Source organism: Tursiops truncatus, chromosome 15 (genome assembly GCF_011762595.2).
Source record: "Tursiops truncatus isolate mTurTru1 chromosome 15, mTurTru1.mat.Y, whole genome shotgun sequence".
In the NCBI taxonomy this organism is placed as follows: Eukaryota; Metazoa; Chordata; class Mammalia; order Artiodactyla; family Delphinidae; genus Tursiops; species Tursiops truncatus.
In genome coordinates this window covers 70,299,876-70,314,282 of record NC_047048.1, presented here as the reverse complement: position 1 = coordinate 70,314,282, position 14,407 = coordinate 70,299,876, and the positions used below count along the sequence as shown (strand labels likewise).

At 48.2% G+C, this 14,407-nt stretch overlaps 1 protein-coding gene across 1 annotated transcript in view; it reads right to left on the bottom strand.

Annotated features, from left to right (window-relative positions):
- TOX2 (TOX high mobility group box family member 2) overlaps positions 1-14,407 on the bottom strand; it is a 131,532-nt gene that overhangs the window by 72,114 nt on the left and 45,011 nt on the right. The window contains exon 2 of the mRNA XM_019944049.3: positions 4,969-5,034. Coding sequence (XP_019799608.2) covers positions 4,969-5,034 — 66 coding nt within the window. The remainder of the gene's footprint in view (positions 1-4,968; positions 5,035-14,407) is intronic.

The following is a 14,407-nucleotide window of genomic DNA, read 5'->3' as shown; positions in this document are numbered from 1 at the left end:
GTGGTCTCAGCTAGAGTTGGCTGAAACTCCATGGGGAGTGGCCCAGTTGGTCCCCCTTGAGACAAGGGGTGGGGCCTTCTAGACCATCTCCCATTCCCCTTCCTGGTTCATGACTCCCGTCTGGCAGAGAATTCTCTAAGGAAGGGTCAGCTGTGAATAGGTAACAGCCAATACTCACAACAGCTGGATAATGGATGTCCTGAGCTGATGAAGGGAATCTGCAGGGGAGGTACCAACAGAATCCACATCGCACTCCTCGTTTACTTCTCAAAACACCTTAGGAGGCAATCATTACTCCTCCCATTTGACAGAAAGCTGACGTAACTTACACAAGGGCATCTGGCTGGGATGTGGAAAAGCTGGAATTTGAATCCAGGACTGCTAAGACCCAAGCCTAGTTCCTCTCCTCTTCACCCTCATCCCAGGAAGAGGGAGAATCTTTCTGGATCACTTAACCAGGAAATATCAATCCCTGTAACTCCTGAATGGGGAACCCTCTCAGGAGGGGAAAGAGCTGATCTCTACTGGGCCCTCCGCCCCTAGAAGTTGCTGACGGGCCAGAAACCATGCCTGACAAATGCATCTTGGGCTCAGACCACCCAAGAAAGTCTGGTACAAAAGAAACTCAAGGTCCAGGGAGGTAGGAAAAGTGATAATATATGAAAACTAAGGCAGCTATTCAGGAATCTTGGAGAGACTTGCAAAAAGCAAACAATTTGCAAACATTTGCAAAAGAAACTTCAAGCCCATGAGAACTCGTCTGAAAGTTTTTACAAGGGGACACAGTTGGCTAACACATATCCTGTAGGAACCTCTGTCTCAGCTGCAGAGATAAAGAAGATGGTGTTTCAGGAGAAGGTTAAATTAAAGAGCAGGTTTTTAACATGATAAAATTGCACTTTCTGGAAGCAAACATCTTCCAGAAATGGCTTCCTGCTTACATATAGAGCTTTGCACATAGAAGGTGCCCAATAAACATGTGGTGAATAGATGAAGCTTGCATTTAACTCTATTTATAAAATGCATTTCATGCCATTTAGAGTGTTTATCCTCTGAATCCTCTACCAGCTATGAGACCTTCATTTGCCCACATGTGTATGTCAATCCTTCAATAATTGGGACAATACAATTCCTACAGCTGATGAGGCCACACACCATGACTGGGTATTCATGTACAAATGTGCATGTGTGGGTTCAAGCAAGCATTCCAGGGAAGAGACTGGAAGGAAAGGTAGAGAACTTTTGCCATTAAGGACTACAGGCCTTGTCCATCTACAGATGAATGGATAAAGAAGATGTGGTAAATATACACAATGGAATACTACTCAGCCATAAAAAACGAATGAAATATTGCCATTGGCAGCAACATGGATGGACCTAGAGATTATCATACTAAGTGAAGTAAGCCAGACAGAGAAAGACAAATATCATATGATATGACATATATGGAATCTAAAAAAATGATACAAATGAACTTACTCACAAAACAGAAATAGACTCACAGACATAGAAGACAAAATTATGGTTACCAAAGGGGAAAAGGGAAGGAGGGATAAATTAGGAGTTTGGGATTATACACTACTATATATAATATAGATAAAAAACAAGGACCTACTGTATAGCACAAGGAACTACATTCAGTAGCTTGTAATAACCTATAATGGAAAAGAATCTGAAAAAGCATATATATACATATATTTATATATATAAAATGACTGAATCACTTTGCTGTATACCTGAAACTAACACAACATTGTAAATCAACTATACTTCAATAATTAAAAAAAAAAAAAAGCTAGAGGCCAGTGGAGCCCCACCATGCCACAGGAGCTGCAGGTCCCAGAGACGTCTTACTCTTCAGTAAAATCAGTGTGAACTACGTGGCACATGCTTCCCATATGTGATAGTTTGTTAAAAGACCACACTGCTTTGCAGCACCTCCCATCAACAGAGTCTATTTCCCCATTCCCTGACTCTAGACTGGCCCTTTGACTTGTTTTGACCACATTCTAGAATATGTTAGAAGTAGTCATATGCCAGCTGGAAGCCTAGACCTCAAGAGGTCTTGCAGCTTTGGCCCTTGCTGCTCTGGGAGCCCTTTTCCCACCACATGAACAAATTCAGGCTAGCCTGCTGGAGCACAAGAGACCATCTGGCATAGAAGGGAGTCCTCCATACCAATCAGCCCACAGCCTACCTGGCTGCTGACTGCTGCCACTTAAATGATCCTAGCCATGACCAGAAGAGCCACCCAGCTGAACTCAAACAAATTGCCAAGCCATGGAATCATGAACTAGATAAATATTTATTGTTTTAAGCCACTAATTTTTGGGGGTGCATGTTATGCAGCAAAAGCTAACTGATACAGGGCTTCCCTGGTGGCGCAGTGGTTGAGAGTCCGCCTGCTGATGCAGGGGACATGGGTTCGTGCCCTGGTCTGGGAGGATCCCACATGCCGCAGAGCGGCTGGGCCCGTGAGCCATGGCCGCTGAACCTGCATGTCCGGAGCCTGTGCTCCGCAACAGGAGAGGCCACAGCAGTGAGAGGCCCACGTACCACAAAAAAAAAAAAAAAAAAAAAAAAAGCTAACTGGATACACTATAGTAAGTCTAGATTGTAATTGGTAAGTCTGCCCACGTCAAGGTTGGCTTGTGCCACCACGTGGACTCAGAGAATCCTGATATCTTCTCTATAAAGTTCTAAGTTAGGGAGACTCTCTGAGTGACAGCACAAGAGACTTGGAAGGACCCTTAGGGAGTCCAACCACCTCATCACACTGTTAAGGAAATGCATTCATTACATAAGTATTTCCTGAGTGCCTCCTTTGTGCCAGGCATTATGGCCCAACAGGGGGGCACAACAGTGAATAAGAGAGACCAGATTCTGCTCTCAGGGAGGCCACAGTCTAGGGTAGAAACCAGATGTTATTCAAGTCATCCCACAAAGAAGCAGACCACAGTGACAAACGCTGTGAACTAAAAGGACATGGTACCATGAGACAGAATTACAGAGAAGGGACCTAATTTGGATTTGGGGGGTCACCAAGAGCTCTCTAAGGAAGTGACATTTAGGCTGAAGCAAGTTGGTGGCAGCCTTGAGGTGGGAATGGAGCTCTCCACAGACACAGCAAGGTGTGTGGAGCTTTGAGTCCCAGCCCTGCAGGTTCAGATTCCATCTGTACTGCCCCCTGGCTGAGTCAATCAACATCCTTGAGCCTCAGTTGCCTCACCTATGAAATGGGGTTAAGGATACTGTCTTACTTCTTCATGGTACGTCTCAAAGCGGTCGTGAAGGTCAGTTGATATAACCACTGAGAAAAGGGCAAACTGTCGAGTGTTGGGTGAACAGCTGAAGCTACTGTTAGCAACTTGGCGGGGGGACATTTATTTGTTCTCCAGCTACCCTGAAAAGGACTGTGCCCCCCTCTGCCCAAGCCTAGAGCAGACGCGGAGCCCCACTGAGTCCCACTTGCCCTTCTTGGTGGAAGCACAGTACCAGCCCTCTCCACTAGGGACTGAGCCAGTGCCGACTCCAGCACAGCACGGTTCTGAGAGCCAGGGCTCAGGACGTTAGCAAAATGCAGTTGAAACATTGTGAAAGGGCTCGGACAAGGTGTTCAGGAGTAAACTCTGGTCTTTTGAGACAATCACATTTCCAAGTGGATTATGGACAATTCAGCGACTTCTGTGATCTCTTCCAAAATGAGCATTCCCAGGACTGGAGTCTGGCTCACCAGTTCTTGCAGCTTGGCACAAGTCAGAGCAATATACCGGCAGCTTCCCAGCAGGCCCCCTGGTGCTCACACGGTCACAGGCCATAGACGGGGTACGGCCTGGCGGGTCCACAGGCACACCCCTGCAGTGGCAGAGGAGGGGGCTGCAGCGCCCTGTAACAGAGGAGCTTCCACGCCACGCTGGGATGATAATAGTATCTCCCCTCACCGGCAGTGTTCCCTAAGGGCCACAAGCCCATGTCTCTCTCATCTGTGTCCCCTACAGTACCTCTCACAGAGTGGGGCACATAAATGTTTGTGAATTAATAGGCTTCTGTTTCCCCAGCTGGAAAATGTGGTCCCAGCCACCCAACTTGGACTGCCATGACCTCCACGACTACATAGCCGGGGGCGGGGGGCAGCAGCTCCAGGGACAGGCTTGTCCTCCAGCTCCCCAAGTTTCTCAGCAGCTATGAAACCCCTCTGCCCTCCATCCAGCACCCTGAGCTGCTGCCACCCAGCAGGCACCACTGCTTTAGGGAAGCATCTTCCAGGATGTTTGCGGGACCCTCCATGGGGCCCCAGCCTATAGTGAGGACCCTCTCTGGCATCTGAGTCTCTAGCGAGGATACTCCCAGCTGAGAGAAACCTTAATTTCCAGAGACCAGGCTGTCAGTGGCAAATCTGTCCAACTGGCATCTGGGACTCCCAAGGGGCTGGGCTGGAGCTGGGGACAGTCTTGCCCGGGGATGACTCAGCCCCTTTCACCACCAAGAAAAGCTGCACAGAAAGCCTCTGCTCTCCTCCCTTTTCACCATGTCCACAACCCTCCCCAGTGGGCAGGAGAGCCCCGAATGCTGATACGTGGGTGTGAGCACCTCCACGCCAACATCTGCCCCCATGGGTGCTGTGTGGTGACAAGAGGCAGGCAGCACCAGAGAGCATGTGACAGCTCTATCCGTTGCTGCTGAAAACCTGCCCTCTGTGCATGGAGAGTGCAGACAACACATTTCGAGTTTTATCAAGTTTTCAATGATGCCCATTGTAAGCCAACAGTAGCCAGGTAGTTGATGTACAGAAAACACTACAGTCCCAGTTTGATTGCCCAGTTGAGGGAGACTCAACTGATATTCTTGATCATTCTAAGAGAGGACAATAGTGGGCTGAGCCACCTGCTCTGCACCCCTCCCCTCCCACCCAGGGAGCAGCTTGGCTCCAGCAAGCCCAAGGCTGGACAGGGAGGACGGGGCACCCACCTGGCTGGTTGATAGGAGCTCTGGGTTTCCGTCACTCATCCCCACGTAGGCACTCTCACCATCAAACTGGAACAGAGAAAGAGAGGCAGCTCTGATGAAAATGTTCTCAAGAAGGGCCCAGGAGAAGCCAGAGGAGGTCAGGGGACTAAAAGCACTGAGGGGAAAAGACTCTGGAGCCTGGAGAAGCAAAGACTGAGCCCAAGATGCCCAGTCCCCATTTCAGTAGGACTCCCTCTAGGGTAGAAGAAGCAGTCCTTACTCTGTGAGCTCTGATGGCTTGGGTTCATCACACTTAGGATGCAGAGAGGAAAACCTTTCTGCCCTTTATACCTTGTCCATAGATGTGTCAGGTTGCCCTGTCAGATACTGAGCTCCCCATCTCTGGAAGTATGCAAGTATTTCTCCTGGCCAAAATGACATCAGGCTCTCAGCTAGAGCTGGAATTCCACAAGCTGGAGAGAGGCCAAGGTCTCCAGAGCCTTGGGATCAGGACAGCCTGCCCCTGACCCATCCTCCGGGTCTTACCATCCCAAGTGGCTCTGCCCCCTCACCTTTGACCCTTAGGCAGTGAGGACTGTGGCAAAAACCAGGTACAGGAACTACACCCTGTGTTCTGAGCGGCTGCCAAGGCTGGAGTTGTCTGTAAGAGGGAGCAGGTGTAGCGGGAGAAGCAGGGGCTCTGGGGCCACTGGCTCCCCTTCTCCCTGATGTGTGATCTTGAGCTGGTGTCTGAACCTCTGAGGTGCCACATCTGTCAAATGGGGATAACGACAGTGGTCCTCTCTCCAGGGGATGCTGCACTGAAACGTGCAAAGCACTTGGCTCAATTCCAGTTCCCTTCGCTTGAGACAAGTGTCTTGGGTCGGGTTCTCTAGAAGCAGAGCCTGAGACAAGGGTTCAAATGCATGTGATCTTTGAGAAGTGCTCTTTAGAAATAAGCTGTAAGGGAGGGAGGGATCAGGATAGGACGGGGGAAGGAGCTAAGCAAGGATGTGGTCCCAGCTGGACAGTCGCTGTAGCCTGATCCCACCACAAGCTCTGGGGCATGGATGGTACCACAGAGTTAGTCCCAGCATGAAGCAAGAGGCTGCACTTTTGTAGCCCACGTACATCAGTCATTGGCTGTGGGCTGCCCTTAAGGGACAGAAGGAGTCATAACCTGAGAAGGGTGGCCCCCATTTGGCCAAGGACAGTTCTCCAGAGAATTGTGCCAGCTGTGAGCCATTTTTAGCCAGTGCTCACAGCAGATGGGAGTAGGCTGTGCTGGACAGTAAAGGGATCTGGGGGGTGGGGGGGCACCAACAGCAGCTGGCCAGTTTACTGTAATTGAAAAAAACCCTTTTATTGGGTTATAATCATATGGTTCAAAATTCCCAAAGTACAAAAAGCAACAGAGTGAAAAGTCGCCTCCCCCCACCTCCCAGGCATTCACCGCCCCTCTCCAGAGACAACAGCTGCATCTATCAGCTTCCTATGCATCCTTTCAGAGATAGTCTCTGTATACACATTAGAGTCATTGCTTTCACATAAATGACAGCATACTATACACACCATTTCGCACCTTATTTTTCTCCTAGCAACACATCCTGGAAAGTGTTTTATGTCAGGACATAATTTTGTTTTCTGGTACCTAGTATGCCACAGCATGCCTGTAACATATATATTTAACTAGTTAAGCACGTGGGCAATTGAGTTGTTTCCAGGCTTTTGCTATTTCCACATTGCTCCCATGAATATTTTTGTACATCCATCATTTTGCATGGGTGTGAGTCTATCTGTAGGATTAGTCTGTATAATCACGGCATCTAACCGTGTGTGCGTCTGTAATTTGGATGGACATCACCAAGCAGCACTCATGCAGGTTGGAAAAGTCCACAATCCTGCAATCAACAGTTCATCCAGACCCTCTTCGCTCAGAGAGGTTTTCCTAACAACGGCTCAGATGCCGGCCTCCTACCTCTGTGTGCTCTGAAGCCCACTACCCCTGATTCCCTTGCCCTGCTTGCCCTTGTTCATCGTTCCACAGCCCCTTTACCTTCTAGCTTTCTACATAATTTACTTATTTACCACGTTCATTGCTTACAGTTGGATTTCCCCTACGAAAATGGAGGGGACTTGAGGTCGGGGTCTTAGTCTGTCTGTACACTGATGCCTCCCAAATACCTAAAATAGTGCTTGACACAGAGCAGATACTCAATAAATGCTTGTTGAATGAATGAATGAAACGGCCACTACATCACTCACATTGTCTTTTACCAGGCCAGTCTTTTCATCGGGGTAGTGGGATTAGGGTTTATACCCAAGTGCCTTCCCAACACAAGGATGGGCAGAGTCCTTTGGTGACTGCTGGATTTGCAAAAGAAAAGGCCATGCCATGCCTAGAGTCTGGGCATGACCCCAGATGCAAGGCTCCATCTACCACACTGTACCCCCGGAGCTTAGGCTTCAAGGCTCTGCTCAGAAACACCTCCTCCAAGAGGCCTGCCATGCTTTCACCTCCTTTGGCTTTCCCTCTAACAACATAGATTGTCTCTGTATCTGTCTTCTGCCCCAGAGTGGGAGCAGCATGGAGGCTGGAACTGTGTCCTGGTCATCTCCAAATCCCACAACACCTGACACAGACTGGCATCAGGAACGGGACTACGACTTAGGCAGGGTAGAGTGCTCTCAACAAAAGCTCCTGGGTACTTATCAGATGTGTCACCATGGCTACATATTCTTTGAGAAAAGTAAGACCTTTTTAAAAATCACATGTAATTTTTAAGTATGTTCTAAAAGAAAGAATGATGGGAAGTGGAGGGAGAAGAAATTTAACCAGGTATTTGGAACATTTTATAAAGCAATAGTCATCAAACAGTATGGTATAGATTAAAAGTACAGGGACGTGTATTAAAGGAGCAGAGGGAAAGATATCCCCCAAACGCCGTGTAATAATGTCCCATTTATTAAATGCTGGCTAGAACGAAGCCACCCTGGTCCGCTCTCTCCTCCGACATGCAGAGCAGGCAATGAACAAATATTTGGTGAATGAATGAATGTACTTGGCACCAACCAAAATGCTTTCCATAAAAGAGCTCATTTAACCCTCACAACAACCAGTGTTTCAAACCAAGGAAACAGGTCGAGAGAATAAACAGTTGCCCAAGATCACGCAGTTAGGGAGACGCTGCACTGCAGAGTGGTCTGTTTGCTTCCTGGGCTTGGCCTCTCCCACGAGGCTGTAAGCTCCTTGGCGGCAGGGATCATGGCCTGGCTGCACCCCGCCCCCCCCCCCCCACACACATAGCCAATCATTTGCCGGGGCCTTGCACATACTAGGTGTTCGATGTGTATGTGGTCACGCTTCGCCGAGGAAGGAATATCCCTGCAGCAAGCAGTGGGGAATGGTGCGGAGGAACAGAGACCCTGGATTTTGAGGCGTGTGTGCCGGGGGTAGTGAAGAGGTTGAGCAGTGGGCTTCTGCATTCACTGGTTTATTCAAACAAGGAAGAGCAGCCACATGCCAGAGCGAAGCTTGCTTCCTGCTTCAAGGAAAATCTGAGAAGTTGGCAGAGGTTCCCAAGGCAGGGCCTGGGTCAGCCTCCATCGGGTCGCCCCTGCGTGCTTTGCATGGTGTCCTGGAGCACAGGACTCGGCTACTGAGCAGCTATGAACAGAGGCCCCAAGGTGGTGACTGGGTAGGTGATGTCTGCTCTCTGCCCACCTCTGTCCAGCGCTCCACCACCTCCGAGCCCTTGTAGGGGGAAGGAAGGAGGGAAGGGGACTCCGAAACCTCCCAGGCTTCCCCTGGCTTGGCCCCCAGGGCCCTACGACCTGAGACTTACACCCTCAGCCCTCCTCTTGGGGTGGGGGGCTTTCTGGGGGAAAGAACCTGCATGCCAAGGGGAGAAGTCACAAAGCCTAGACACTGAAGAGTCCCCTCCTCCTCCACGTGCACAAAACAGACTGAAAATGCCCACATGGACACCCACTGCACAGCGGTGATGCTGAGTGAGCATCACACAAAGGTATACGAGGGCTTCCCTGGTGTCGCAGTGGTTGGGAGTCCGCCTGCCGATGCAGGGGACGCGGGTTCGTGCCCCGGTCCAGGAAGATCCCACATGCCGCGGAGTGGCTGAGCCCGTGAGCCATGGCCGTTGAGCCTGCGCGTCCGGAGCCTGTGCTCCGCAACGGGAGAGGCCACAACAGTGAGAGGCCCGCGTACCGCAAAAAAAAAAAAAAAAAAAAAAAAAAAAAGGTATACGACACACAGTGTGCCCAAGCATGGTGACAACATATGCATCACAGACTGGTGGGGGCCCACGTCACACACAACAGAGTGTTCAAGACAGCACTCAGTTACACACATACCACATGCATGGGTAGCACCAACCATCACAGACAAAGACGTCCAGAGCACGAGCATGAGCGTACACAGCACAGACCCTTCACGGGACTGGCACGCAACCGCCGGAGCCTGCACACACGGAAGGGAGGGGGTGCCCAGATGAGAGTAAGCACCCCAGCCATCTGCAACTGAATACGTATATAACTCAGAGAAACGTGCACACGAACACATATGACCCGCGCGTGTAGAGACACACAAAGGCACCGAAGAACTTAAATTCTGTGCATATCTCAGTTTCTGAGTCCCTCAGTCAAAAATCTTTTTTCACACCACACAACCTTCCACACGCTTTAAAATGTGAAAAAAAAAAAAAGTGTGTGTGTGTTTCAGGAGGGTGGGGAACAACGGCCTAAGAATTTCCACGAAATGCCAGGAGAATATCTCTTACCACTGACTGGAATAGATTAATTTTCCCCATTTCATATTCTAATTATAATTCCTTTTCCCAGCGCCATCTTCAGTCGTCATTACAGCTGGAAGATTGTTCTGCGAAAGCCAGCCCTTCATCTTCTCTTCCCAAGAGTTTTGTCATGGAAATGAGTTTGGGAATCTGAAAGAATCCACATTTTTGCAAATAGCGAATGTGTGGGGATAACCCTTTCATGACGGCCACCAAGGAGAGGCTTCTGAAGGGTCTGTCTCTCCCCACAACGTGTGGTCCCCTTGGCGAGAGGGGCAGCTGGTCCTCTAGTCCAACAGCCACCACCCCCCCACACACACACATGCACAAAGAAAAGGATAGATCCCTTTTCTGTCTTTAAGCAAACTTAGCAAATAGGCAGCCAAGGTGAAAGGTGAGACGCCCTGATTTTAGTGAGTCAGATGATGCTAGCTCCATCTGTGGCCTTGGGCAAGCTCTGTAACTGCTCGAAGTCTCCGTTTCCTTATTCTGATGACCCACAGAGCCACTGATTCACAGGAGGTGGAAATTAAACATCTGTGGCATGGACAAATGTGGTAACTGGGTGGATGAATGGATGGAAGGAAGGGAGGGAATGAAGGATGGGATGGATGGATGATGGATGGTACAAATCAGCACAATCCCACAGAAATATAAAGCAAGCCACATGTGTAATATAAAATTTTCTAGTAGCCACAGTTAAAAAAAAAAAAAAGGGACTTCCCTGGTCATCCAATGCTTAAGACTCTACGCTTCCTGGAATATTACTCAGCCATAAAAAGGAATGAAATTGGGTCATTTGTAGAGATGTGGATGGACCTAGAGACTGTCATACAGAGTGAAGTAAGTCAGAAAGAAAAACATATATCGTATATTAACGCATATATGTGGAATCTAAACAAATGGTATAGATGATCTTATTTGCAAAGCAGAAATAGAGACAGATGTAGAGAACAAACGTATGGATACCAAGGGGGGTGGGTGGGATGAACTGGGAGATGGGGATTGACATATGTACACTACTGATACTATGTATAAAATAGATAACTAATGAGAACCTACTTAAAGCACAGGGAACTCTACTCAGTGCTCTGCAGTGACCTAGATGGGAAGGAAATCCCAAAAAGAGGGGATATATGTACACATACAGCTGATTCATTTTGCTGTACAGCAGAAACTAACACAACATTGTAAAGCAACTATACCCCAATAAAAACTAAAAAAAAAAAAAAAAAAAAAAAAAAGACTCCACGCTTGCAATGCAGGGGGCACGGATTTGATTCCTGCTCAGGGAACTAAGATCCCACATGCCGCACTGCGCGGTACGGCCAAAATATTTTTTTAAAAATTTAAAAATAAATAAAATATAAATAAATAAAGTTAAAAAAGAAAGTATAAACTGGTGAAATTAATTTTAAAGACATATTTATTTAACCCAATATATTAACAATATTGGTTTCAACATGGGATCAACAGAAAAATTGTAAATGAGACGGTTTACAGTCTTTTTTTGATACTGTCTTTGAAATCCAGTATGTATTTTACCTTACAGTACGTCTCCGTTTAGACTTAGCCTCATTTTGAGTGCTCAAAAGTCACAGGTGAATGGTGGTGAATAGAGAAGAAAACAGTTGGGATGGAGAAGATGCGTGGGTGGATTGCGGGTAGGCGTACGGGTTCAATGGACGGATGAGCGGACGGACGGATGGATGATGGATGGAAAGGGGGGCGGGGAGATGAGTGGTGGGAATGAGTGGGATAGATGGGTCAGTGGACAAAAAGATGACTCAGTGGTTGGACAGATGGAATTAGAAGGTGGGATGAATGGACGGATGGGCAGGTGGGTGGCTGGGAGGAGAGCAGTTGGATGAATGAGATGGGATGGCTGAGTAAGTATGAAGAGACGGGTGTGACGGGAGGATGATTAGGATGGTGGAGGAGATAAACAGATGGCTGGAATGGGTGTGTGGGATGCCTGCGCTAATGGAATGGGCTGAATAGTGGGTGGATAGATAGGTCTGGGATTTCCTCGTCGATTGGATGATGCCGTGGCTTCTTAGGGTTACAACATGTCACTGACTTTCAAACACTCACCTGCAGCCAAGTTACCTCCAGATTGCAATGCACCATTTCCCCTGAACATTTCCCCCATTTGGTCCATGAGCACCTCAAGTTCAACACACCCAACACTGAACTCACGACATGTGTAGAAGCCTGCTCTTTCTCTGGCGGTCTGCCATCATGAGAGATGTCACCTCTCCAGAGTACACTGTCAGTACCTCTGGGGTGACTCTGGACCCCTTCTGTTCTACATCCTCCTGATCCAATCACCAGCAGAAGCTTTCTGCTCAGCTTCTTCCAACCCAACCCATCTTTCACCCTGGCTATCACTAGCAATCTTTCGGCAATCATTTCACTGCTCAGATCAAAACCCTGCAGTGACTCCACATCACTGACTCTGGCATCCAGGACCCTCTATGACAACCAGCCCTGAGACTCAGCTCCCACAGCGCCCCTCAAGGCTGCAGGAACCTCCAGCACCCTTGCCTTTGCACACATTGCCCCATCATCAGCCTGGAGCACCCTCCTCCTTCCTTTCTCAATCCACTGAAATCCAACTCTTCCTAGGTCTTTTTTTTTTTTTTTTTTATGGCTATGCACTCCAACCTTAACAGTCCTGCTTGCTTCTATAAATCCGTATTCTTGGGCCCAATCTTAAAGCCCCCATCTCAAGCCAGCTTTGGACTTAGTTCAACTTCCATGTATAGTGTGATATACTGGGCAACAGCACTGATTCTTGAATAGGAGTATCAGCTCCACCACTTACTTAGCTGTGTGTGACCTTGGATTTAACTTCTCTTTGCCTTAGTTTCCTCACCTGTAAAATGGTAATGATCGCATTAACTATTATTGCCTCATAAGGTTTTTGATATCTGTTATCAGATATGAGTTAATATCTGTAACATAATACTTAATAATGGTAATGACTTTTGACAAGTGTTTAATAAATGGTATCTTTTATTATTATATGCTAAACTATTATCCCCTCATCAGCCGCAATGCCCCTCAGTCTTGCAGAGGACTGTATCTCCTATGCCTCTGAGACCATCAGATCCTCCCTCAACTCTCTCCCCTCCTCCACATTATTAATATCACACCCATCCTGACCTCCTTTCCTTTAGTCTAAACAGGTGAAGTGTCTCCCTCCTGTTCAAGGTGAGCCCTTTCACTTTGACCCCGTCCCTCTCATGTCTTTCCCTCATTCATTCCCACGCCTAGATCTAAGACCTAATTTAAATATGCTGAGTAAAATGAAATCAGTCGATGCCCTTATACCAGGCACCAGGCACCTACAATGTACTGAGTAACACACTCCCGACATCGGCAGTTTACCGTAAATAAACCTTGTCACAAGGCACTGAAAGGAGGTAAAAGCAAAGGGATTCTGAGGTCACAGAAGGGGCAACTGTCATTGTTCGTTGACTGGTATCTAGTGATTGGTTACCATGTGCCTGACATTGTACAGACACCAGCCATGCCGTAATGATAATGACACAGCTCCTCAAGGAGCCCCCAGTCCTTTGGAGAAGCTTGGGCGAATAAAACGTTCCTATTCTCCAAATCTGAGAAAGGAAGACAGGCCATTCTTTGGCCGTAGTCCCACAACAGGAACAAGTAACCACAAACCTTGTCTGACGCTCATCTCAATTGGTCAGTGACAGTTTTGTACCCACCCAGACTCTGAAAGTCAAGCGATCAATAACTCCAAGAGCTACATGTCCACAGCTGCGGGTCAGCCTTTCCCAGAACCTCCTGCTTCTGAAAGTACCCCCATCCCTGGACTCCACGCTTCCTCAAACCCTACAAAACTCAGCTCTTGCTTGATTTGGACAGACTAGCTTTGCAAAGTACAGCAATGAATTCAACATCTTGTTTCTGATATAAAATGATGGCCTCATCTTTGACAAATGTGACAACGGTAGGATAAAGTTGTCACAGAGGAGTGAAAGAAGGGAGAAGGGCCTTTCAAGAGAAGTATCCTGAAAAGGATAACTTGGAAGCCCCATGATGGAGAACATATAGGAGTTGGCCAGGCAAAGAGCAGGGAACATGACATCTGAGGCTGCTGTGAGCACAGGCCAGTGGGCACCTACTCTGTTCCAGACCTCATCCCAGAGCTGTGCCTGGTCATCTCACTGGAAAACCCCAGAATTCCCAAGGTTGCATGACCAGCCCCATCGTAGACATGAGCAAGAGGGTGGTTGGGGAGCTTGCCCAAAGGTACCGAATCAGTTCCGAATCTGCCCTTGATGTCAGGTACCAAAGCAACAGTTGTTCTGTAGAAGCTGCTGTCCCTCCCCTCTGTACAGAGACACAGATCAAAGACCAAAGATGCACAGTCCTCAGCCCGGCCAGTTGCAGACACCAAGAGATATGCCTCATGGAGATCTAAAGAGGAAACAATCAAAGCAGCCTACACCGCTCCCGCCTGCCCCCACAGGGGCCGTGAGAACACTCGTTCTGCACAGATAAAACAGCTCAAAGGTATAGAGGCAGCAAACGTGGCAGCTGCACCCCGGGCTCTGCCGAGAGTGCGGTTTTATGTGGAAGTCTCCCAGAGAGATACACATCACACCAGGGAGATCATGGGG